This window comes from Spermophilus citellus, assembly GCF_964194105.1.
Source record: "Spermophilus citellus genome assembly, chromosome: 10".
In the NCBI taxonomy this organism is placed as follows: domain Eukaryota; kingdom Metazoa; phylum Chordata; class Mammalia; order Rodentia; family Sciuridae; genus Spermophilus; species Spermophilus citellus.
The window spans coordinates 59,457,649-59,484,204 of NC_138197.1; the positions used below are offsets into that span (position 1 = coordinate 59,457,649).

At 32.7% G+C, this 26,556-nt stretch overlaps 1 protein-coding gene across 1 annotated transcript in view; it reads right to left on the reverse strand.

Moving 5' to 3' along the window:
- The window catches only part of CPNE8 (copine 8), a 205,492-nt gene that overhangs the window by 42,741 nt on the left and 136,195 nt on the right, over nt 1-26,556 (reverse strand). Inside the window, exons 11-13 of the mRNA XM_081311441.1 lie at nt 16,752-16,827; nt 11,415-11,468; nt 10,339-10,400 (exon numbers count right to left, since the gene is read on the reverse strand). Coding sequence (XP_081167567.1) covers nt 10,339-10,400; nt 11,415-11,468; nt 16,752-16,827 — 192 coding nt within the window. The remainder of the gene's footprint in view (nt 1-10,338; nt 10,401-11,414; nt 11,469-16,751; nt 16,828-26,556) is intronic.

Sequence of the window (26,556 nt, forward strand, 5' to 3'; positions counted from 1 at the left end):
ACTATTCCCAGGAATACTGTCCTCAACAATAGAAATTTGCCTAAATGAGGGCAGGTTTTAAGATACAAATGTGAATTCCAATATAAACACTTCCAGCTATTGGTAATGTGCCTTTCAGAAAGCTAATTAACCTCTTTTGCAACTCATTTGTAATAATAATAAAGAAAACTTCCTTGGATTGTTGTTGATGGGACAAGAAAAACACCTGTGCATAGAAGGCATTGAAAAATTAATTAGTTATTGTATCTAATATTGATGCCAGTGTTTTAGGACCCAAATTCAGCATACTTCCTTGAATGTAGAATATACAGTGCTTAACAAATTTCTGGGTCTACCAGAGTTACAGGTTATTGCCTCAAATCTGATCCTACCATGTCAGATTTTTTAAAAATTTCACACCATCTTCTAAAGTCCCAACCTGCCCAACCCAAGACTGCACCATGAATGATCCATCTTTTTAAAAGGTATCATCTGGATACCTCTTCAAACAAAATCCTACTGTATGAAGTAATTATGAGCTTCCACCTCCTGCTTATTTCCTTTCTATCCTTCCAAACACTCTAGGTTTCAAAAGGATCATTGAAATATTAAAAGTAAGAACTAAAAAGAAACTTGAGGACAAGTGGTGTAATTCCTCAATAGTTTATGCTAGTATTCTTGGTCCTTAGAGAATCTAGTTATCATAAATTAACAAAATGTTCTTTCTCCAGACTTTGGCGATTGATTTCAGTATGTTCTAAAGTACAACTTCACAAGGAGGCTAGCTCATCTTCAAGAACTCCAAGTCAAAAAGCTATGCAAGACTACTAATCTTTTTTTTTTCTAACCACTACTTAAAAAGGATCTCATAAGTAACATAATCAAAATAAGCAAAAAAAAAATCAAACCACAACATGTAACCACAATTAACATACACTATCCAGAATTCCATTTAAAATGAGCTGGGCACTAGAGAGGAAATGGTACCTAGAAGAAAGACAATGAGATGTCAATCATATAGACTAGAGCTCGAGCTCTAGGATCACAACTAGCCAGAGAGTTGTGTCTCTTTGAAAAATTAACAACTGTCTGCATGACTGTTTTGAGAAACAGGTAATGGCTTCTTTGAAGAAGTCCACTAAATATTAGAAATAAAACTCTTAAGTACCTGCACACTACAAACACCCCTGCATGCTAGAGAATGAGGTCTTATGACAACTTCTCCTGGTTCATATGAATCACTGTTGGGTCAAAAGGGGCAAGGTCTCTTTAATTGTCATAAATTTATTTTTCATTAATCCTTCTTATAATTGTCAGTCAGTGGTTCAAGGGTGAAGCAGTAAAGCGCCCACCAATGCAGGAGTAAGAAATGCACTGCCTGCAGAGAAGTTAAAAGCAACCCATAATGCAATCTACTAAGGAGCAGTCTTCACTCAATATTAGCAATTCTAAGCAATGTCAAGTACCCTGCTACTACCTGCCTTTGGTAAGCCACTATTGTTTTATTATTTCTCCTGTCACCAACCTTTCAATTGCCTACCAAAGTGAAACTATTTTAGAGGGCAAAGTCTACTGTTCATAATACAATAATTTAAATAAATAAAATTTTGTTCCTACATAAGTTCTTATATTTAAAAAAGTTCTATGTTTACAGCAGATATAATTAGCCCATCATTAGTATGAAAAGATGCAAAGGGTAGCTCTAGTATTAGTAATAGGTCTGCAAAATTCCATTGCTATTACAGCACTCAGCTCCTTTAGACTTGGCTTTGGTTGGCTAAACGTGCAGAGTAACCATGCAAAATTAACTATGAAACTGCATGCTACAAAATAAATTGTCAATATTTTGGCTACATTAGCACTATTTCCCTATGATGAAGCATGCATACAACTTTCTTTGACTTTGAATGGAATTCTATGAAAGAGTTTTCTGTAAAATGCATCATAAAGCACATAACTGGATACCCAAGCTTTTCTAAGCATGCATTTTAATGTACAAAAAATTAGAATACAACATTAACCCAAACAATGTTTATGAGATTCTTCTTAATGTTTATAAGACTTTTTAATATTCATAGAAGTTTCTTTTATAAGTCCTAGTTTAAATGAGTTTAGTTGAGATATGATAATGTTCTCTGTGAATTTTTATAGAAAGCAGAATGGCTTTATTTTTATTAGATTTATCCCCATTCAGCCTGCAGGATTTAGTTCTCTACTGATTTGATAAATGCAAAGCATTTGGGTGCCACAACAAGAAGCCCTATAAAAACAAAACAAAACAAAAAAATCACCACTAGACTTGTATATTTAGTTTCCAAGTAAGAAATTGGATTAGGAAAAAACTTTATAGTGTTGCATGTTCGGGCAAAATGTGCTCCCTGAGGCAAAATATCCAATACAATACCATAAATTTTATTAAACTAAGGCAAACATTTTTATGTCATTATTGTATTTGCTTTAAGTATTTTTAAAGAAAAAAAATCTTGTGGGGCTTGTTGTTAAAAGCACTTACTGATATTCAACTTGCCTTTAAAATAAGCAATATCAAGAAACTCATTTCAGCCTTTAAAATGAGCTTATGATATGTAGGCAGCTTTTTTTTCTTGCCCCCTAAGATATATTTTCACTTCTTTTAAATGGGATATCCATTTGTCTATAATTGTGGATAAGGTTTAGATTCAGATGAAGACTTGGGGTAAGGTGAACAGGAATGTCTGAAGTGAGTGCCCGTGAGTTATATCCTCCAACAATTTACACAAGAAAATTACTGATGTAGTAAATTTGAACACATTTTTTTTCTCTCAATATCTCTGATAATGAGGGCAATCACCACTAACAATGTTATGATGACCATTGCTGAGATATGGTGAAACTTTAAACACATTGACATTTTTCAAAACAAATCAGTCGAGTGTTAACCATATAGCATTTAATCCTCAAAATTGTCTATAAGATAGGCATTATTATTTTTATTTCTATTTTTCACTGACAAAAGGCAGATCTAAGATTTGAACTGTGCAATTTAACTCAAATTCGTGGCCATTACATGCACTGTCTCAACTTCAAGTAACACCTTTTTTGCAACTGTTTTGATTATTCGCCAAATAGTTACCCCTTATTGAAATTCCTTCCTGGAAATTGCCCACCCAGTATCATACATTATGTTCATTTATGCTCCCTTCTGTTAGGATGTACAGAAAGAAGCAGTTCATGATTCTAATCTGATCTTGCCTTTCCTCTAAGGAACTACTAACCAAGATATGAAGTACAGCTGAAATAATTTCTGTGGAGGCAAAAAAAGGGGGGGGGCATAGTTTTTCTTATCCTGGAAAACCTGGTCCATATGTTTTGTTTGGTGATGGTTGTATGGAGCAGAGACAGTGGAAGGTCACAAGCTGATAAGGTCTGAATTATCACACTCTGTTTAAAGTTCTATTTGTTCATGTTTTAATTACACTGAGAGATTTGGGCAGAAAAAGGTAGAAAGTCATGCTTAAAATGATCGTCTAATTAATCCATATTTATTCAATGGTTACCTTGAGTTCAGCCTTATAAAAATATCTAAAAATTATGCCTCCATGAAGAGACAAACATAAGAATGGACAATTAAAATGACACCTAGGGAGGCTAGCACCCACTGACTATATGTGGGAAGGCTAGGTATTACTCACTTGGGGTGGTTAGATGAGTTTGGGAATCTTCCCAATATGATAGCCTGCAGAACTCCAATTTTCTAACACACTCAATATTCTGATAAAAACGCAGACCAGGGTTTCAGGCTGACATGAAATTTCAGTAGCTTTCCAGGTTCTCAGTATGCAACAACATTTGTGATCTCTTTCCCTGCCTTCATCTGCCAGTCTGAGAGACATGAAAACTTCATGGGTATGTGTTCTTGAGTCATTTTGGTGGAGTGCAGATTCAGAAAGACCTGGGAGGCACAGAGGATTGAAGGGCAAGCAAACAAACTGAAATTTAAAAGTTTGCCCTTAGATTCTTAGAGTGAGAGCTGTTGGGAATATGCAGATTTGTATTCTGTATAGGCAAATAGACCCATTTCACAAATAATAATAAAATAATGATGATGTTACCCAACAAAGTATTTTAGAACAATATATGATTTGGAATGAATATGACATTGTCCTCATTAATGAAAATTTAAATTTTCAATGCCATGAATTAGGTTTTAGTAAATAAACATTTTTAGGAAACAAATACATCAGATGTTTAATATCTAAAATCATTTTAAATATATAAAGTGAAAAAAACCTCATGTATCTATGTCTATATATAGAGAGATAGATATAGATATCTATATATCTTATGTATATATCTATATATGATATAACTCAAAATAATGATTGCAAAGTCAATAATTCAGGGGAGACTAGCAGTTTTTGTTATTATGAATTAGAACTCCTTTTAAATAGTATTCTATTTAGAAAATAAAACTTTTCAAGTCATAGAATGTATCCCATGATCCAGGAAAATCATGATAGTGTTTAACCAAAAAAACAAAGTCTAAAAATTAGATTTTTATTTCAGAGAATATTTGCATAAAAACTGGATCTTGGCTAATTAAGAATGCATCTGTCTCATCTCCTCACCTGATTCTATCACCCATCTACTGTAGCCAAACACAGTGTTTTAAAGGGGGTGAGACAATAAATGAAAAATAACAAGCTACAACCATATTGATTGCACAAACAATCAAGGGTATATTTTCATGTAAATATCTATATCAATTAAGACGACAGCAAGGCAAGACCAGAATGTCTGATACCAAGAATTGGGCCTAAAAGGAAGCTCCTTTGAAAGGGAAAGATACTAAAGGACTATGAAAATAATTTTGTTTCATATTTAAATGTGCTCATTCTTAACTCTGCATAACTTATACCTGAATTCTGAGAAAACAAATAACTTGATGTTTTTATAATTTTCTATTTAATTTTTTATGAGAACAAAAAAAAGAGTTGAATTTTTAAAGTGAAATTTAAATATTTCTATGCATTTAATCCCAATTATGACTATCAGCAACACTGCTACAGTCCACATCATGGTGAATCTTGAGGACAAAGTAAATTCAGGAAAACATCAACTAACTTTACTTTGGTTGGAGCAGAGTTAGCTAGAATAAGTACCAATTTAATTATTATTATCTAATTTTATATGATGATTACCCATCCTTTTGAAGACCTTAAGCTTTCTTCATAAATTAAGATTCAACATAGGCAGAACTCAACATTCTGTCAGATGAGAAAAGTGACCCTAAATGATGAGTGTGACCCTAAATTGATGCTTCCCAGATCTAGAAACAAAACAATCCTTTTACCCAGCTATCCCACTCCTGGGTCTATACCCAAAGGAATTACAATCAGCATACTATAGTAATGCAGCCACATCAATGTTTATAGAAGCTCAATCCACAAAAGCTAAACTGTGGAACCAACCTAGATGCCCTTCAATAGATGAATGGATAAAGAACTATAGTATAATTACACAATGGAATATTACTCAGCATTAAAAGAGAATACATTCATGACATTTGCAGGTAAATGGATGGAGTTGGAGGGTATCATGCTAAGCAAAGTAATCACAAAAAACCAAAGGCTGAATGTTCTCTCTGATCCATAACGGGGGGTGGGGGATGGAGGAACTTTGATAGGACAAAGAGGAGGGAGAAGCATGGGGGCAGGAAAGATGGTGGAATGAGATGGACATTTTTACCCCAGGTATATGTACGACTGCACATATAGTGTGATGCTACATCATGTACAACCAGAGAAATGTAAAGTTGGGCTGCAATTGTGTACAATGAATCAAATGCATTCTGCTGTCATATATACCTAATTAAAATTAATTAATTAAAAAATTTAAAAATTCATAAAAATATAGGAAACACTGATTTAAAAAATTCTGATTCATCCTTAAAGCCATACTGAATTGTGTAATTTCTACTAATTTCTTTTGAAATATCATACCTATTTTGAAATATGATAGGGCACCTCTTCCAAACAATTAATCTTGAGAATCCCACAAATCTTCAAATGTACTAATAAATATGACTCCAATATGCTATTTTGGTTTTTTGGTTGATCACAGCCTGAAACACTTGCTTGTTTCATTGTTTCCCAGGTCCACAGAGGGTAAAAGGCAAGGTCAGATTGTTAGTTTTAGTCCCCAGATGCATGCTGAAGAGAACTGGCATCAAGACCAAGGCATGAACCATAGGGTGGTATTGCTGAAGCCTTGCTCATCTAAGGAAAGCAGCTCCAAGCTGCCCTCCTGTTGATGTCCTCAGTTGAAAATACTGAAGTCCTTTGTAATGGAACTGAGGAAAGAGATAGTGGAGAAAAAGAGGCTTGAAAGCTGTGTGTTCAAAGACACAATGGGTTTAACATGGGACTTGGTAAACAGATCAAATTTATCTATTAAAATCGGCAAAATAAAAAAGGAGAGATGCTATTTAGGAAGGGTAAGGATATGATAAACACTCAAAAACAGATGTTAGGAACATAAATTATTATAGACTTTTAGCAATACCATTAAAAATATGTACAAACTATAAAATACATACACTATTTAGCCTATATTATTTCTAGGCAGTGACTCTAAAGACATGCTTAATGATGTGCACAAAATGCTATGTACCTGGAATTTAAAGTACAGTCTTGTTTATAATTTTAAAAATTGGATACAATTAAAATATACGTCAGTAGGAAACTTTTAAACTAAATTATCTATAGCTATACAATTTGGATCTGTTAAAATAAGGTGGATATATAAGCAGTGGCCTGGTAATAAATATGCACAATATACTTAATGAACAAAACATACAATGCAGGAAACTGTGCATATCCCACTGTTTTAAAAATACTGACACGTGTTAGAAAATAAACAGGCAAGAATAAATATCAAGTCTCCAACAGTGATTATTGTTAGGGTATATGATTATGGGAGAATTTTAATGTAACACTAAAGGTTTCTCACTTTACCTAACTTTTCTTTTTATCATTTTATCTTTTATCTTTACAGTGTGAAATAAAAAAAATATATAGTATTTTAAAATTTGAAAGTCTTGATACCTATGTCCTCCAATACCTTAATAAACATTAATAAGATATAATAGAACTAAAGCATTCTGTAGTTTTAGAAAAAAATTATTATAAAGCATATTAAATATCACCGAGGTGTTAAAAAGTTTCAGACTATTTTTTCCATTGCAAGAGACTGAACTGTCAGTTATGTCAGAAGACTTCTGTCATTCACAAAAGTCATTAGCCACTATTGATACTTTATTTTGACTGGTAGTAATTAGATGTCATCTATTAATTATACCAATGCCAAAACGTAAATGCAAGTAAATGATTTATTTATTGTAACTATTTTTGGAAAGAGAATATTATTGCTGGGCATGATGCCACTCACCAGTAATGCCAGAAACTCAGGAGCCTGAGGTAGGAGGATTATAAATTCAAGGCTGGCCTGAGCAACTCAGCAAGATACTGTCTCAAAATACAAAAGGACTGAGGGTGTTCTTCACGGGTAAATGCCCTTGAGTTTAATCCCCAGTAACAACAAAAAGAGAATATTACCAACATGAATATTGCTCATGAAAGAAAGGAAGAATGAGAAAGGGGAGAACAAAAGGTGAGAGGCCCATGGAAAATGGGAGAGCTTTCTTCAGGCACTTATCTCAGGGCCTAGCATGTGATAAGTGGTCAGCAAATGTGAGCTATCAGATATGCAAATTATACTGTACAGTAAGCTGACAGTTTAGATTAAGTCCCTGCAAAAAATATAAAAAATAATTCCAGGGAAGATAGAATAAATAAGAGAACCGTTGGCTAGTTGGAAGATCCAGCTGAATTAATCATTTTGGAACATCGGATTCATGTGAACCCCAGGAAAATGAAGTTTACATATATGAAATCATTTGCCTATTATGTAAAATGAGTAATGTCATAATACAGTAGATCTGCTCACTAGATAACTAATAAAAATCAGAAGTTCTGTGCCCAGTTACTTATAACAAGGTCTTCAGAACAAACACACATAAGGTCACACAATAAAATAATTATTACTGCTGTTGATTTGGATTCCACTGTCAGAGAGATGATATATTTATAGCTCTTTGTTTTATTTTGGATACTACAGTGATGAATGATATGTAAATGTATAATTGTAACATCTTTAAAAGACATTATATACATTTATTAAACATACTTCCATAAACAATATTTTCCATGTTATTTTAAGAGACTTCTTTAAAATAGTCAACCAGTTCACAGAAATAATTCATAAATTTTAAATACTTTTATTATAGAATCATTTTAATGTTTGCTTCATTATTATTGTTGTTAATTTCTTCCTTTGTCTAATTTATACTTTTAAATTTGTAATAAATATGTGTATCTATAAGAAAAGCACAGTATCTATAGGGTTCACTGCATCCCTGGACATCTTGGAACATGTCTTGTAGATTCTACACGAACTAATATAAGTCTAGTTAGATTAATTATCTAGTGAAATTCAAGCTCTGTTTTCCCCAGGTCCATTTATAAATAAAAAATGGGTTCTTAGAGAGGACTCAGGGAGTCAGGATTGGAGCCTAGCGTAGAAGAGTGGGTGGACCTATTAAGCTGGGGCTCCACAAGTACACTGCCTCCTGGCACATCCTCCAGTACAGGCAGTGCTGGAAGTAGGAAGTATGGAAACACAATGAATTGTAGAGGTCAGAAGCCACAGAACACAGAACACTGTGAGTCTGTCAAGACCATCATTGTTGTATGTAGTGTAGAAAACCATTTGCTCTGATTAGCTATGAGGATTTTCAAAAGGAGAATATGAACAACCAAATAAAAGTGATCTATTGGAAATAATTTAGGAAATATTTTTATTGATAGACTCACACCAAAATATCTCTAGATGTGTACACTACTGACAAAACACACTAGTGTTTTTTTATACATACACACATACACATATTTCAAACATTCACGAAGGAAAACAAGAAATAAATACCAAAAGGAATATAACATTTCAAAACTTCAAGTCATTATTTCAATATGCAAAATACAACCAGATATATGAAGCACTTTGTTTATAAAGAACATGATAAAGTATATCTGTTGTCTTACTTTTTCTTCTTTACCATCTATTATCTATAGCTACTAATTAATTTATCTATAGAGGAATAAAATCTATAGTATCAAACTCAGCTTACTATTTTTCCATCCTCTAATGATAAAAAATATGCACAGATGTTGGAATACATAGGCAAACTTTTTTTTAAAATTTGGTACTTTAAACTTTATAGAAACCACCATCATAGATTCAGGGGACAGACTGGAAGATACCCACAGAGACCATAATTCCCATTAATGCAGGTACTGGTTTTTGCTTGGTTTCTTTTCTTAACAAAGAGTAAAAAGGAGCCAGCTCTCTGTTTTCTGGGTATTTATCTTTGCTTCTTTGGTCCCTCATTCCCTTATTGTTTTCTTTGGCCCAATGACATTCTATCAATAAATAAGTCTTGCAAAAAAAAAATTGCTGACATAGTTAGGAAAAGGTTTACAGAAGTGATGTCTCTGGCTGTTATTCATCATGACTTTACTAAACAGTCAAATCTACCTTACCAATTTTGTACATTATAAATATAAAATGAAAGCAAATAAAGATGTGAATATTTTGTATTGTGAAAAAAAAGAAAGCTTTTTGAAAAAAAATCTTTAGGAATACTCAGGTAACAAAAAAGAAAAAGAAAAAGAAAAACCTAGGTTCAAAATGGAAGAAAATTATTTACCAGAAATTATAAGACAGTACTAATGTGGGATCTATCTGAACTTAGGAAAATTTAAAAATGGTTACAACAACTGTTTTTTTTTAAGGAAATGTATTCTTGCCTGGGAGCTAACAGAACAACTAAATGACTATTCATAATTATAATGCATGTCTGCATTATGATTTTATGACAAGGTACATTCTTTAATATTCTGAAGTTAGCATATGCATTTAAATAAAGCCCTCAAGCTGCTCTGCTATTCTAAAAGCAATAAAAAGTACAACTAAAAAGTCCTGTGTTAGGCAAGTAAAAATATTCTTTGTAAGTGTACATAATAGTTTTATCTACAACTATTGATGGCATAACAAACTATTTTTCTTGATTAGAGAAAAGTTACATTTTGTACCAGAAGTAATAGTTCTTGGGAATGTACATTTTTCTGTGTAAGTTTGAAACAAAAATATAGTAGGTCTGCATCAAAATGTACAAACTTGCCCCCATGCCTGGTGGTAGCACTTGCTACACACTTTCAAAGAAATGCTAAAACAATGAAATAATTTGAAAGAATGACTTACCCTCCCTTAATATAGTCAAGGAATGAAACTTCGGTTTCTACCAAGAAAGAAAGTAAAGTTACCTTAAAAAAGAGAGTGAGAGACAGAATTACCTGTTAGTACTAATTATAACCCCAAATGGACTTTTTTCTAAGTGTTAAAGAGAAAATAATATTTCCTAGCATTTCAAAAATCACTAAAGACATTATTCTTTATTAAAATCTGCTAGGACTGATTGTTCATACATTTTAAATTATCAGAAGGAAAGGGATAAAAATATTAAATTAACTTCTTCCTATGATCAGTTTACTTTCTTTGAAGAACAGCATGAAACTTATCCACAAGGACACTGTGTTATTTCCATTTTAGATAAAAGGAAAGATGAAAGGGTGTTGGAAAATGGTTAAAACCAAAAAAACTGGAATCAGTGAGCTATGCTACACCAGAAGAGATGTGTCTTTTTGTCATGGTTTTATAATAAGTCCACCTAATATTTTAAGTGTCTTGGTTTAAAAAATCTTTGAAAGGACACTTGAAGAAAACAGATTTTGCTTCTTTGAGAGTCAATCAATCTTAGAAAAGAATCTTTAGGACATTTTTTTTTTTCTCAAAATAGGAGGACATTGGATTTTCACAATTTTCAGATACTTTCATCTTTGCCCACTCCTAGGCTGAGTTAGAAGGGCATTCCAAAGAGAATGTACTACAAATGGACACCTTCATAACCCATAAAATGAATCCTAATAGGTAAGTGTAGCCTATAAAAAAGACTATTTCTTACAACCAATTAAAATTTTTCAGGTCTGCCTGATTCTCCAGTCTGATTCCACTGGTCAAAGAGTTCAGAAGAAACTTCAGCTTCCCTCTGGGACCTTACTAACTCCAAGAAAGGAGGCAGGAAACCAAGTCACTAACTTTCATGAGGAATTATCCATTACAGTCACTCCAACAAGAAAGTAAATTTTTTGCTGTAGTCCTTCATATTAAAATCAGAGGTAAAACAAGTTTAGTGCTTTAGTTGCTTTTATTCTGATTAAAAACATCATATATAATTCATTAATTTGAATCCTTAATGAATAACATAAAATTTGACTTACAGTTCCAGAATTAATGTATTTTTTCTTTTTTCCTTTCTTTTTGGGATTCACCACCTTAAAAAGCAATTAAACAATTAAAATGTTAGATTTTATACTGAAATTTTTTAAAAAGATGGAGTTGATCATGTTGCTTCACTTCCTGTCCAGGTTTTCATTTGTAAGTACCTTCAGGAGGGTTCCTAGATAGTTATTTGGTGAAAACGTCTTGGCAAAAGTTACTAGGATCATCTTTTAAAACACAATCTTTGTTGGTAATATTCTTCTCAATCACATTTTATGTATTGATTACCTATAACCATCTGAATCTTCTACATTTGAGAGAGACTTTTAATATTTAAGGTCCTAAAAAATGTTGATTGCTTTGTAGAAAAATCATAGATTGCTAAAAGAAAAGCATATTGGAGAGGCATAATTTTTACATCCTAGATTAAATACACTAACATAGAAATCAGGCAAAGCATGAATATTTAAGGAATCTATCGACCTAACTATTGTTTTATAGCACTAGAAATTTCTACCAGATACCATGATTGGAACATAATAATTAGTAAGGGTCTGGTTTAAGAACATAAGGTTGAATTTTTTATTAATAGTTCAATGGGGAAAATATTGCATTCCTGTACCCCACAAGACACTAGGGAATATAAAAATGAGGAGGACCTGTCAATCAAATAGGGGAAATTAAATACATAAGTGCCCTAAGAGAGGATCCTTCAGTTTTTCTCAGTCCAAAATATGGAGAAAGCCTTTGATGGGGAAAGAAAGATGAAAGATTTTATGAATAAATATTATTTGAACTAGTATATATTTAAATAGGGCTCTAACAGAAAACAAATTGACAAATACAATGTTAAAAAGAGGAAAAAGAGGGTATATACAAAGTGACTAAAAGGTGAGCAGAAGCCACATTAAAATCCTCAGTACAAAACTAGAGAGTTTGAGTATTATTCAATTAATATTTAAATGGGAGAATGATATAACTGATCCTCAGTATAGAGTTCTAAGAACAGAAAGTGGAGGCAACAGTTAGGGCCATATAAATCATCTACCCAAGAAGTAATGTTGCATTAAATAAGTTAGTACCATTGAGAATAGTTCACAGGAAAAATCTGGGACATAGAATAAGCTGGGTTTAGTAGGTATAGGTAGAAATCACAAAATACAAATTGACTCATCCATTCATTCAATGTATTATTTTCAATATTTGCAGAACCCTTACCAAGCATATTTCACATGCAAAAAAAAACCATACAATGATTAAGATATAGGACACCATCAGCAAAATGACACATTTTTCAGATTAAGTAAATGTCTTGAGAGTAACAGCATTAACTATGTAGAAGGTTATTTCAGTGGTAGAAGGGTCAGGTTTGACCTTGAAGTTTGAGGAATTTCTCAAAATTGAGGAGAATAGTACTAAAAAATACAGGAGAAACCATGGAATAACATGAAATCAATCAAAAGATAAGAAATAAATTTGATGATTTAATTTTTTGAAAATTTGTGTGTTGGCATTTTGTGATCTAAAATCAACCATCTAGAATTAGGATTTTTCCTGCATCTTTGGACTGAATTTTCAGTAAAATTTCAAAAGTATTTTAAAAAAATCATACTAATCTCTTTGGCTTCCAAGATATCATTAACTAGAGTCCAGAGGAATTATCTTAGATTATTCAATTTTGTGATCAATTTACATGAGAATTTGTCATTTAGTCCCATAGGACAATTTCAACTACCAAAAATAAAGTACCTTCTGTAATAGCGATAACAATGTTAGTTATATAAAATGTAAATATAATAGCATTATTATTTTTAACATTAAAAAATGGACTAGGGAAACATTTTTAGAATGGTGAAATAAGAATCTCAGAAAATATCCTCCTCCATAAAGGCAAATGCGAACACTAGGAAAAAAAATGTCAAAATCACCCCCCACCCCCCAAGAATCTGAAAAAACTCAAAAGCATGCACCAATCTTAGGGGTCAATCATTTAAGGAAAAAAAGGCTGAGTCTCACTTTGTGGCATTTTAACTTTTCCTATTCCAATCTCATTTGCCTTAACTCCGTGGTGCTGAAAATAAGCCAACCTTGCAACCGTAGTAGCTGTGTAAATACAAGTCTAAAAGCCACTGAAGGGGAGAGAATGGGTATGGAGTTCACTAAAAAGTATCATTTTCAGAGAACTGTCATTAACTGACTTATTCAAAAGCTCCTGGAAAAGACCCAATTAATGGAGGTTGGACTAGTCTTCACCCCACTTGAAGTCTGACCAATGGGAAAAGCCCTGTCTTCTGAGCACTTACTGGAAATAGTCAGAGGCAACTGTGTAACAGCAAGTCCGCCAGAGGGGATGAAACAAGTTTGGGCAAATAAAAGCCTGATGCAAAAATCAAAAAGAAGATCTGGGAAATGAATGAGATGTTTATAGAGGGTTTTAAAAGCTCTAGTGTACTGCTAGGGATCGAGAAGACCATGTGCTTATGAAGGGGTACGCATATGCCTAGGAAGGAACTCAGGAAGCCCCAGTCCCTAAGCTCTGGCTGACCTTTCAAGTCCTTACCCAAAGAGCATACGAAAGCTAAGGCAGTGTTGTATACCACTGGAGCACATAAGGAGCAGCCAATGCACACAAATTCTAGTCTGGGAAATGTGGGTGTTATGCTTTGAATATATTCCTTCTAAAATTCAGGTTTTGCCAAAGTGTTAGTATTAATCAGTGAGGTCTTTAAGAGATGATCAGGCCATAAGAGCTACTCCTTTGTGAATGGAATTAGATGCCCTTATACAGGGATATGACAGAGAGAGCTGTTTGTTTTCTTTCTACTTTCCACCATGCTGAAGATACAACGAGAAAGCTCTCAACAGATGCTGGTACCTGTTTCCCCAACTGTGAAAGTTAAATTTCTGTTCTTTTTTAATTTAATTAGGCTTTTTGGACAGAGACAGTTGTTGAAGCTAACATGAGAAAAAATAATTTTCAGGTGTTCTTTTATAGTAGCATAAAATAGACAGGAACCTGATTTGACCTGTAGTGTTACTACAATGTATTATTTAAGATTTCTGGCATTCAACAACAAATAAGACATCCAAAGAAATAGGAACTTATATACCACATAGGAAAAAACATGTCAATATAAATTGTCTTGGTACTCTCAAATAAAGCATTTAGTAAATAGTCTTTAAATCAGCTATTATGCATGTATTTGAAGAACTAAGGAATTGAAGAATTGAAGTATGAAACAATGTCTCACCTAAGTAAACAGGTAAACTGAGATTTTAACACAGTACCAAATAGAAATTCTCAACTAAAAAAAAATAACTATAATGACAAATTCACTAGAAGGGTTCAATAAATATTTGAGATGGAAGAAAAAGTAATCAGTGACCTCAAAAGTTGGTCAATTGAGATTTTTGAATTTGAGAAACAGGGAGAAAAAAAATAAACAGTCTAAGAGACCTATGAGACACCATCAAGAAAACCAACATATACATGCTGAAATACCAAAAAGAGATCAGAGAAAGAAAAGGGCAGAAAGAATACTAGAAGAAATAATGGCTAAAAATTGTCTTGGTTGCCTCCAAGAAAAGGGGTGCAGAAAGTGAAGTGTCTAATATATTATTTCAAGGTTCTCCAAAGAAATCCTAAAACTAGTTGTTTGTAATACACATTAGCTCCCCACTTCAAGTTCTTTCAGACTGATGTCTTGTGCTGATGTTATACAAAGTAAGACAACATTTGTATTTGAAGTGAAGGCCCCAAGTTCTTACAGGGTATTTAATTAAAAAAAAAAAAACACACACACACACACTATTAGCCATTTTTGTCATTTCCTCAGATGTGGTACCAGTCTTCTCCTTTAGCAAGCTCTGTTGAACAAGAGAAAGTGGGGCCTGGGGCTGGGGTTGTGGCTCAGTGGTAGAGCACTCGCCTAGCACGTGCGAGGACCTGAGTTCAATCCTCAGCACCACATATAAATAAATAAAATAAAGGTATTGTGTCCACCTACAACTAAAAAAAATAAATAAATATTAAAAAGAAAGAAAGAAAGTGAGGTCTAGCTGCAACCAAAAATGAGAAGTTTATTGATCTCTTCAGGGCTACATGGGGACTAGCCAGAACTGGTATGGGGGTACGTTCCTCCTCAGCCCTGAAGCTGGGCAGGGAGAACAGGCACTTGCTTACTCACACACTGTCATATCACTGTCATTGCCAGTTTAGGGTCAATATTCTTTTCTTGTAAGACCCAGGTAGAAGAGATTGATTTATTTCTTCATCTTTGTTTTTTACTGAAAAGCTGTTTTGAGCTGAATCTGGCCCTTCTGTAGTAACCATATAGTTCATTAAGTATACTACTCTTTTGAGCATATATAAAATTATACCAAACCTACTTTAATTGTTTGCCTCTCCAATTATACACTGAAATTTTTGTTCACAGAGCAAGGAGTATAGACACAACTTAATAAAATATCTTTTTATAATTAAATAAACAAATGAATAAATGATGTATGAATGAAATACAACTATTTTAGCCCAGGAAAAAGGTCTTAATTTTAGGATATTCTGGTACTATAAAAAAGGTAAATTTTAGTGTCAATGTACTAGGGAGGATACCTGTCATTGGTTAAATATTGAGATATTTTCTTTTGCTATCCATATACATTTTAAAACCCCCAACTATCCACAGACATTAAATTTAAAAATTAAACAACAATAACACAACTAAAAGATGAACAGTACTAAAACATTCCATATGCTCAATACAAATCTGATGATTAACTGGCAAGGAACTTTAAAACAGAAATAACTACTGTGTGTTTACTTTAATAACTTGGATTTTTGGAATGACTACATATTCCCTATCATTCTTTCAGTCTCCACCTAAACAACAGGGAAGGTGCTCAGATCATAGTTTTTCTTATAATACCATGCTGACACTAGTAAAATGCATTTTTTTTTAATTAGGATACGAGTGAAGACATCAGTATTAAAACAAAATGCAGAAGCTTAAGCTTAAGGGAAACTGAACTTATATCCATATTGATTTTTGTTAGGTAAGAAAGAGATTTATAAGCAAGAATTAAAAATCTCTCAAAACAGACTTAAAAGATATCACATGGCTTGAAGAGAAGTAACATCATTTGATCTGAGAAATAAGACAGCTCAATAATTCACATATATACAATATCATATAAACCTTTAAACTTATATATACATTTACATGTATGTGTGTGTAAACTTAGTTAACTCTTGCAATTACTCTTCGCGAATTCCATACTTTTAAAGCACAAATTTACTTACTGTAGAAGAAACAGTAGTAAAACAAAGTGTCTCTTACCTCATATACGTTGAATTGTGATTGCCCTCTTGAAAGTTCCCTATAGCTCGTTGTAAATTCTCCAATGAAATCATGACTAAAATTAAGAAGAAAAAATATATAGCATTAACTTCATACATTTGTGAATTACATTGTAAAGTCTTTTAGAAAGGTATAATTTAATCAATATGAAAAAAGTTGCTATTTTTATGAATGTAAAATATTTTAAGAAACTGACAACTTCATTATCCAACAGTCCAAAATTTTACATATTCAACAATTACATTTTATTAATATTCAAATATTTAGTTTATACACAAAATCATCTAAAATAAGTATTTCTGTTTCAATAGCTCATATCTCAAAAAACATACCATATCAATGTTATCCAATTAATTATTTTACTAAGTTTGAAACATAGTAGTGAGAAATTAATGTAAATGCTGGTATTCAGTAGAATGGAGAAGCATAACAGGAAAAAGATGAGACTGTTGGAGCCAAAGTAGTATAATAAACATGATGGACGTCACAGTAGCTATTTGTATCATAGAATTTAAGCTTGACCCATTCATTTTCCAAACACAAGCTGTTCATTGACATGTGAAGGGACTGTCCTGCAAAACCTCCTGTGTTAATGTTTCACCGTGATCACTTAGAAGCCAAGGACCTTCAGTAGATCTGACGATGACCAGTAACAGCAACTAACAAGTTGTATTTATGTAACCAAAATACAATGTCTAAAGGTTTGGGAAAAAATTAGGTGCTATTAATTTTAGCAGAGTTTTTGCCATAAGAAATTGAGGTATGGCTTATTTTAATACCTAGTCTCCCAGTTCTACATTATCTGAAAGATTTTAGACATGCATCAAAGTACTTTACAAGGGGGCATTCCTCTTTAAACTAGCATCACCTTGACTTCTTCTGATTTAAAATTCAGAAGCAGATTTACATACATGAAAATGTTAGAGGAAGAGAGAGGGAGAGAAAGAAAGGGGTCTGAAGACAAATATTTATATTTATAGTGATAAACCCAAACCACTAGAATTCACTCTTGCAAGTTAGGGATAATTACAAAACAGTATTTTAGTGTTACACAGTCCGCTAGTGTTAGTAAATTTCCTGTGAAATCTGACAATGTGGATTTAACCAGCATAAATGAAATGATTCTTTTTTGACCCTCATAAGCATAAGGTCACACTCACGGTTTCTTTCACTAAAACCATAAAACTCATTTTTGAGTTATGGAGGTTCTATTTAGAACCCATCCTTCCTATTGCTATGCAAGTTTCAGATGTCTTAAGTAACCACTGAGATAAAGGTTCTATTGAAGCACTTCAAACACAACACTTTGATGTTGATAGGTGTGAAAAAGTCTTATATAACCAGAACTCACCACAGCAGTCTTGGGAACCTAATACAGAAACCATAAAAATGTCTGGATCATTTAAGCCCTGAGGGTAGTTTTCTGATTGTACTAATCTATTCTGTGGTTGGTTAATTGTCCCAATGTTCAGCTTTTAATTGTTAACATTAAATTCCTACCACTAGGTACTCATCCTAAACTTGTTAGACAGAAGCCATATTTACTGGTCTCACATAAATGCAATTATGCTATCATTTCTATGACATGTAATATGTCCACCTGGGTACAGGCAATCTAACAGTTACAAGTGTGGGAATGCCCAAACTGCCCTTTGATATGCCCATGTTAAAGTCATGGAACTTTCTAGGAAGTAGATCTTTGACATTTGGTTCTATTTTGTTCCTATTAAACTGGTTACTCTTCATGGAGTTCTGAATAACAGGGTACAATCTATTGGGTCTCCATGCTAGAAAACTGTGCTTCCGTATTGTTGACGTGGGTTTTCTGTTCTGAAAGACCCTTGTTCATGAAATGGAGAGTTTTCTCCTCTGTGTTACTTGCTAGAGAGCTTAGAGTCAAACTTGTGGTCTATCTCCAACACATTATGTCTTTATAATATGATATCTTCTGCAGACTTTTCAGATTTCTTACCCTTTTAATCTCTTTGCTTCAGTATCTTTACATATTTTATTTTATTATATATTTCTATAAGCGGCCATGGATCCTTTTCATAATTAAATAGGGCATAAATAAATGAAAAAATAAAAAAAAAATATTAGTCCTCCATTCTGAATCTTGTTCAAGATGATTATTTTGAATAAAAATAATGAATTTGCATGTAATACAAATACAATGCTATCCTTGCATTATAGAAGAGAAAGTCTGTTAAGTGAGTTCCAAATCCTATTTCAGCCTCTAAGACAGCATCTTTAGGAGACAAAGAAAATATAGCATTAGATCTATTCTGCATTCACAGAAATGAATAAAAAGTGAAGACTTGCAAAAGGTCACAAAAATCAGTCAGTAAATGGAGGTAGCAATACAGCAACCGACCCCAGAAATAAGGGGCTTTTTCTCATGAATAAATCTGAAGAATAAAATCTGGGTAGATAAATGGTAGATTCTCAGGTTAATTTTGTTATAAACCTCTTTGAATACATGGATATTTTTATAATTTCCATCCTTTTTTAACCTGTCCTACTTCAAATATTATATATTAAATCATAGGCAAGTAGTTTAAAGAGAATATTAAAGGTGGTTTTACTGATTTATTCTCATAGTTATCTTGATCCTTATCAATGATTCCTAGATTTGAGTCAAATGTATGAAAGATGATATATCATGAGCTATGTAATGCTTTAAATAATCAATAAAAAAAGAAAGAAAATGAATTCACTTGAACACTTTTATCTGTTCATGATGTTCAATACTATATGATATTGAAACATTTCTTATTACACTAAGAAATAGCTTGGGAAGTACTCTGATAATAAATCACAAACAACAATTTCCTTGTGATTCAATAATACTATTTTGCTATTTCCTGTTAATTTAATTGTAACTCAAATAGTTATTTTATATTATGAATCCCAAGCTCTCTGATGGCATTTACAAAATAAAGTTTGGTCTAGATCCATTTACCTGGTTTGTGTCTGTTTATATATCTATTTCTTTCATAGTTTTTATATGTGTAAATACTATGTAAGGTCTAAGGGAATACATTAAAGAGATATTTAGAGCAAAGTGATTATGACCATAGCTACTAATTTGGCTCTACAAAGCCTCTAGTAAAGAGATTAAAGTGTTGAATAAAATCTGTATATTACCAATCTTACCTATGTTCTATTAATAGTGGATAAAATCATACAGCGTACATTCACATTTATACCTGAACCCTGTAGGACAGTCACTGCACACAAGCTCTTTCATTCTCTCTGACAGTTAGCACGTTCTTCCCTTGCATCCTTTATCTTTTACTCTACAGTTTAGTTATCTCCTCTGAGAAGCCTTTCCTGCTTTATCTCAGTGTTTTCTATTCTTCAAAATCAATAACAAAAAGCAAGAAACAAAAACAAAACACCTAGCATCTCTCCAACATCACATGTACTATATTGTATTACACGACTGTTTATATATTTCCTTTCTCTGCCTACAACACACTTGAAGGTGAGAAAGGTGAGAGAGAAATCCAGCTCAGTCTTCCCAGCATCTATTTCAGTGCCTGGCAAACAATGGGCACTGCCAAATGTTGCAGCACTCAGGAAAATTTCAGTCATGCTGTGATCTTACCTTACCAGAAATATTACCCATTTTACTTTACATCATTCAAATGCAGTCCAAAAGAATTGCACAAGTGCCAATCATATTAAACATTATAATCTTACCTCCTAAAAACAACTCTGAGAGTAATGCAGATGACTACTGTTTCCCCACAGAAACACACTTGCATAATCATGCTAAAGGAAAAGCATAACTGGAGAATATTGTCACTTCTGATGAACTGCATATTTATTTTCCTGTTGTCATTTAATAGTTTTGCACAGAATGGACACATTGCAACTATGTACTAAATCCATCTCATTGTCTTTTCTACCATCATGCAGTTTTGAGTTAGTCTTTCAACTTCAGGGATCTACCTTGTATCTTCACCTAAAATTTGGTGGTAATGCCTATGTGCTATTTCAAAACTAAACCCAGAGAATTAATTTGACTCTTTCTGCAATGTTCATTTTTAAGTGGCACACTAGAATACATCTTAACTATTAAAAATATAGTTCAAGACACATATACTTGTAGTCAATAAAGAAGTTTAATGGAAGTCATTTATGAAGGTGGATTAGGCTTATGAATTGATATGGTACATCATGATATTGTGAACTTTCATACTCATGTGGCTTGTACTGTTCTGATGCAAGAGTCCTTAATTCATGAGGCATTCTCCTTTGGAATATATCACAGTGTGATATGTTTCCGGTATATATTGAAGGATATCTCAAGAGAAGATCTTTAAGCGAATTTTAAATGAAAGACAGTTTTTCTAATTTGGATACTGAAAACATTTGGGCAAAAAGATTGGCATGACTGATCTTCCTTATGGGAAAAACAGCCTTAGATTTTGTCTCCTCCATTTGTACTTCAGTGCAGTGATTGCCCATGTTTCCCTGTCTTGCGGATCCTGTTCCCATCAAGACAGGGAGGTATTTGAAAAAAGCAGGAGTTTGAAAGCTGAGCAGTTATGGAAATGGCAACTTCTTTAAAATGAAGGATAGTTAGTTCAATGCACAGGCTGCAGACATTCTCACTGGTTAAACCTGTCTTTATAGGAGGGGCGCCAGTCATCGTCCATAGGTGACTGGAAAGGAAGCACCAGTTCCATGATTACAAGTCACCATGTAAAAGGAGGTTGACCATGATCACCAGAAAAAGTTGTTTATAAGTTTAGATAATAAAAATTTATCTGTTTCCCCCGAATGTAAAATTTTTCTGCTTTTCTTCTAGTTGTAACTCTTTTACACACTCATCAGTATTTAAGAATGTTTTATAACATTAGCCTTCTCTGATTCCCTTTTTTAAAAAATACTTTTTTAATTGTAGTTGACCACAATACCTTTATTTTATTTATTTATTTTTATGTGGTGCTGAGTATCGAACCCAGAGCCTTGCATGTGCTAGGTGAGCACTCTACCACTGAGCTACAACCCCTGCGCCTCTGATTTCTTTTAGAAAGCAGTTTTATTTAAACATTTCAACAAAAGCAAGTTCTTTTGTGTGTGTGTGTGTGTGTGTGTGTTTGTGTGAGTGTGTGATAACTACCTGAAATTCTGATGGAGAATCTAGTTTTCTAAAAAAGTTTAGAGATTTGACCTTTAAATATTCCTAGATTAGGAGCTGGTCTGTGTCTAAATTTGTAGAATTAGCATGATTCCTAATTAACTGCCCCAATAAACACAGATTATAAACACACCCTGATAAAAGTAAATTTCTCTTCATAACTTGTGTTCTTATTAGTAGGAATTACTTTGAATAAAATACAGATGAACACATTGAATGTAGAAGTCATTGTTTATCTCCAGATTTATGGAAAATTTAAGTGATTTCAGGAGGCATGCATCTTCTCTGAGCTTCCTATAGATTACAAAAGTACATCAGGGACTACAGAGGGAAATGGATAATCACTCCTTTATGTTAGGAGTTCAGCAGGAGAACTAGACCAATTTTATCAGTCTTATCCACACCTGCTTTTTAATCCAATTCTAATAGATGGAATGTTTTTAAAGTTATATACTACATATATAATATATATAAAATAATATGTATAAAATATATGTAATATATATTTGTCCGTTGTGTTTCATATATACAATTATATATATAATACCTACACAATCATAAGTTTTAATGTTTATATTTAATCTATTATGATTATTGTATATTTTATTTATAAATTTTATTTTCATTTATTTATTGTGTCCACACAAACAGTTGGACAGAGCACGTTTTCTAAGATGAATATTTTTGACATGGACCCCACTGATACAGCAAATAATACATTCCATAATTAAAGAAATGTTCTATGTGATGAGTTATCACATTTGAGTCATTATTATATGTCTTGATAGTATTTCCTATTTTCTAAAGACAGTAGCATATAGAAATAATTAAAGTCTGCTTATAATGTTAGACTATTGTACGCAAATCTATTAGACAGAACTTAAACTTTGCACATAAAATAGAAACTTTTTTATACAATTATATTAAGTTCTTTTTCTATTATATTAAGTTCTAATAAGCTTATTACACTAAACCACTGTTTAGTTTTAGTACACGAAAACACTGCTTCCTACTCAAATTAAAATTTGTCTGGCCAAATAAAAAGCATATTATATTTAGGACCAAAACTTCCTGGAATAAAATATTTTTACACCTAGCTGTAACTTCAAAAACACAATTTAGTCCGTTAGAAGTCACAGCAGAGAAAAAGCTGCCTAAAACAATGTTGAAATTAATTTTAAAGATTAAATTATAAATTTATAATATATGTGTTCTAATGGATTGATTTATTAGAACTATATTCTAATATATTCTGAATTAAAATATCACCTAAACTTTATATAGTAGATATGGTAGATATTTCCTACATATTAAATATCTCATTCTAATATCTTTAGGAAATAAAGCATTATGGAACTGTTAAGATAGTCATGTTTTCAAGGAGATATCATGAATGTGAAGACTCCAATATAAATAGATTTTTCTGTGGCTGAATAAAATTTCAGTTTTGAATTCACTTTAAAGACATAGCCATAGAAAAAGAGCACATCAGAAATTTTTTACTCTTGTTTTGTATGTTAATTTTAGTCCATATACAACAACACAAATATGAGTTCAAACACTATAAGTTAACAAGTTTATATCTCTATATATTAGAGTTAGACATATAATATTAGGAAGATCAACAACACAAGTCGTACAATTCATAAAAACTCATGCCTTCATGTTTATATTTTATTTCAAGTGTGAGTCATGATAGAAATTTAGAATATTTGGCTTTTGAAGAAGAAAAGGTCTGGATAATTCTTCAATACTCTTAGCATTGTATACACAATGATAATGATTCTATGTTTATTTAACTAAATATATAATTTACCAGAAAACCTGAGATAATCTTGACATCCTCCGATAGAGCCCTAATATCCAGAATGTACAAAGAACTCAAAAAATTAAACAATAAGATAACAAATAACCCAATTAACAAATGGGCCAAGGAACTGAACAGACACTTCTCAGAAGAGGACATACAATCAATCAACAAGTACATGAAAAAATGCTCACCATCTCTAGCAGTCAGAGAAATGCAAATCAAAACCACCCTAAGATACCATCTCACTCCAGTAAGATTGGCAGCCATTAGGAAGTCAAACAACAATAAGTGTTGGCGGGGATGTGGGGAAAAGGGTACACTTGTACACTGCTGGTGGGGCTGCAAAATGGTGAGGCCAATTTGGAAAGCAGTATGGAGATTCCTGGGAAAGCTGGGAATGGATCCACCATTTGACCCAGCTATCGCACTTCTCGGACTATTCCCTGAGGACCTTAAAAGAGCGCTCTATAGGGATACGGCTGCATCAATGATTATAGCGGCACAATTCACAATAGCTAGACTGTGGAACCAATCTAGATGCCCCTCAATAGATGAATGGATAAAAAAATGTGGCATCTATACACAATGGAGTATTATGCAGCACTAAGAAATGACAAAATCATAGAATTTGCAGGGAAATGGATGGCATTAGAGCAGATTATGCTAAGCGAAGCTAGCCAAGCCCTAAAAAACAAATGCCAAATGTCTGCTTTGATATAAAGAGAACAACTAAGAACAGAACAGGAAGGAAGAGCGTGAGGAAAAGACTACAGTAAACAAAGACGAATGGGGGGAGAGAAACGGAGAGAGAAGGGAAAGCACATGGAAATAGTAGGAGACCTTCAATGATACATAAAATTATAAGAGGTTATGAGGGGCAAGGGGGAGGGAAAAAAAGGGAGAGAATTGAACAACAGCAGGGGAGGTAGAGAGGGAAGATGGGAGGGGAGGGGAGGGGAGGGGAGGGGGGATAGTAGGGGATAGGAAAGGTAGCAGAATACAACAGTCACTAATATGGCATTATGTAAAAATGTGAATATGTAACAGATGTGATTCTGCAATCTGTATTTGGGGTGAAAATGGGAGTTCAAAACAGAATTTGAGTCAAATGTATGAAAGATGATATATCATGAGCTATGTAATGCTTTAAATAATCAATAAAAAAAGAGCTTTGTAATGTTTGAACAACCAATAATAAAAAAATGAAATGAAAAAAAAAAACAAAAAAAAACAAATATAAGTCATAGAAAAAATATGAATAAAACCTCAAGTTCTTTTAAGGTAGTATTTATTAGTCAAAAAGCAATTACATAATACTTTTTGAAACTGAACATTAATGCCAAATAATTATATTAAAAAAGTTTAAATATACATATAGGATGGATAAGAAAAATGCAAGAGTATGGCTTCTTCTCTCAGTTGTTCCCTGAGATATCAAATTCAGCAAAACACAAAAAATATTCATTTTACATTTTATTAGCATAATATTAAAATTTCCAGATTTTTAGTAACATCTATCTTTATGTGGACTATATTACCTGGTTTCAAATAAAATACAGAAATGAACCCAAATATTTTGAAGTATCTTATACACAAAAAACTTTCTTCCATTTATAAGAATGTGGATAACTGAGGCAGTTACTTAGATAATTCAAATATATTATTACTTGTATGTTTCAAATAAAATGGTCTAGAGGGCTTTGTTGTCTTCCTTAAAATTACTTGTGTAGACACCATTTAAAATTATGAATATCCAAAATAATGCTCACAAGCAGGCTGGAACTAAGAATATTGTAGTAGAACTCCAGAGTTTAAAATTCAAACATTGAGCAGAAGTGTTTGGTTAAGTAATACAGCACAACAGACCTTAAGATATAAAATGGAATTTCTGATGTTTGGCCTTTACCCACACCAGGAAGGCACATGCCAGTCATTCAGACAAAATGTTCTTTAAAATACATAAAACCAGCACTCAAATGTACATCAATATTTACAAAAGCTAAATTTTCAAATTGCCTTGATGTTTTAAAATTACAGAGAAAATAGTAATAGAAAATAATCACTCTTCTGTATAAAGAACAAGCATCATTACTATACAAAAGTCTTCACAATATCCAGAAATTTAACTTGTAAGATCTCTTTGACCTGTTCCATTGATTTTTCTCCTAAAATTCTCATTGAGCAATCACATATATGTCTGTTGTTTCAAACAGATCATTTAACTAGAACATTCCTCAATTTGTATCTTCAATTTATATTTCAGTTTCTCCCCTAGTTCCCAAATCTCTAACAGTCTGAAACACAACTCCACATGCTATAAAATTTTAAAAAGAGGAGCTAGGTATGGGAAAGAGTAAAGGAGATACAGTAATATCTTAGAATTCTGAGAACCAAGATGAAACACAGCTAGTACTCACAAATATCTAGATCTTTTAGGAATAGTCTTATGTTTAAAAGCAGAGTAGGATCCAGTTGCTAAGGTCTGACATGTTTCTCTTTTTCCAGCAGGAGGTGAGCATGAGTTCTAGTATCATCTGTGTTGCACACATGCACCAGATTTATATATTTATTAGTCTCTTTATCAAGACTAAGCAAAGGCTAAACTGGAAATTTAAATCCATCAAATTGAAGGCCAAGTCCATCATATCCACTTCTAAAACTGACAAGTTAGCAACTTGTTATTCCGCTGTTTCTATCAATAAAGCATGATTTCTTTTATGATCTATATTAGGAATCCAAAAATTTTGTTTTATTTCAGTCTCCAACTGAAACCATTCAGCCATTATAAACTCACAGAATCCAACCCATTAACACTCGCTCAA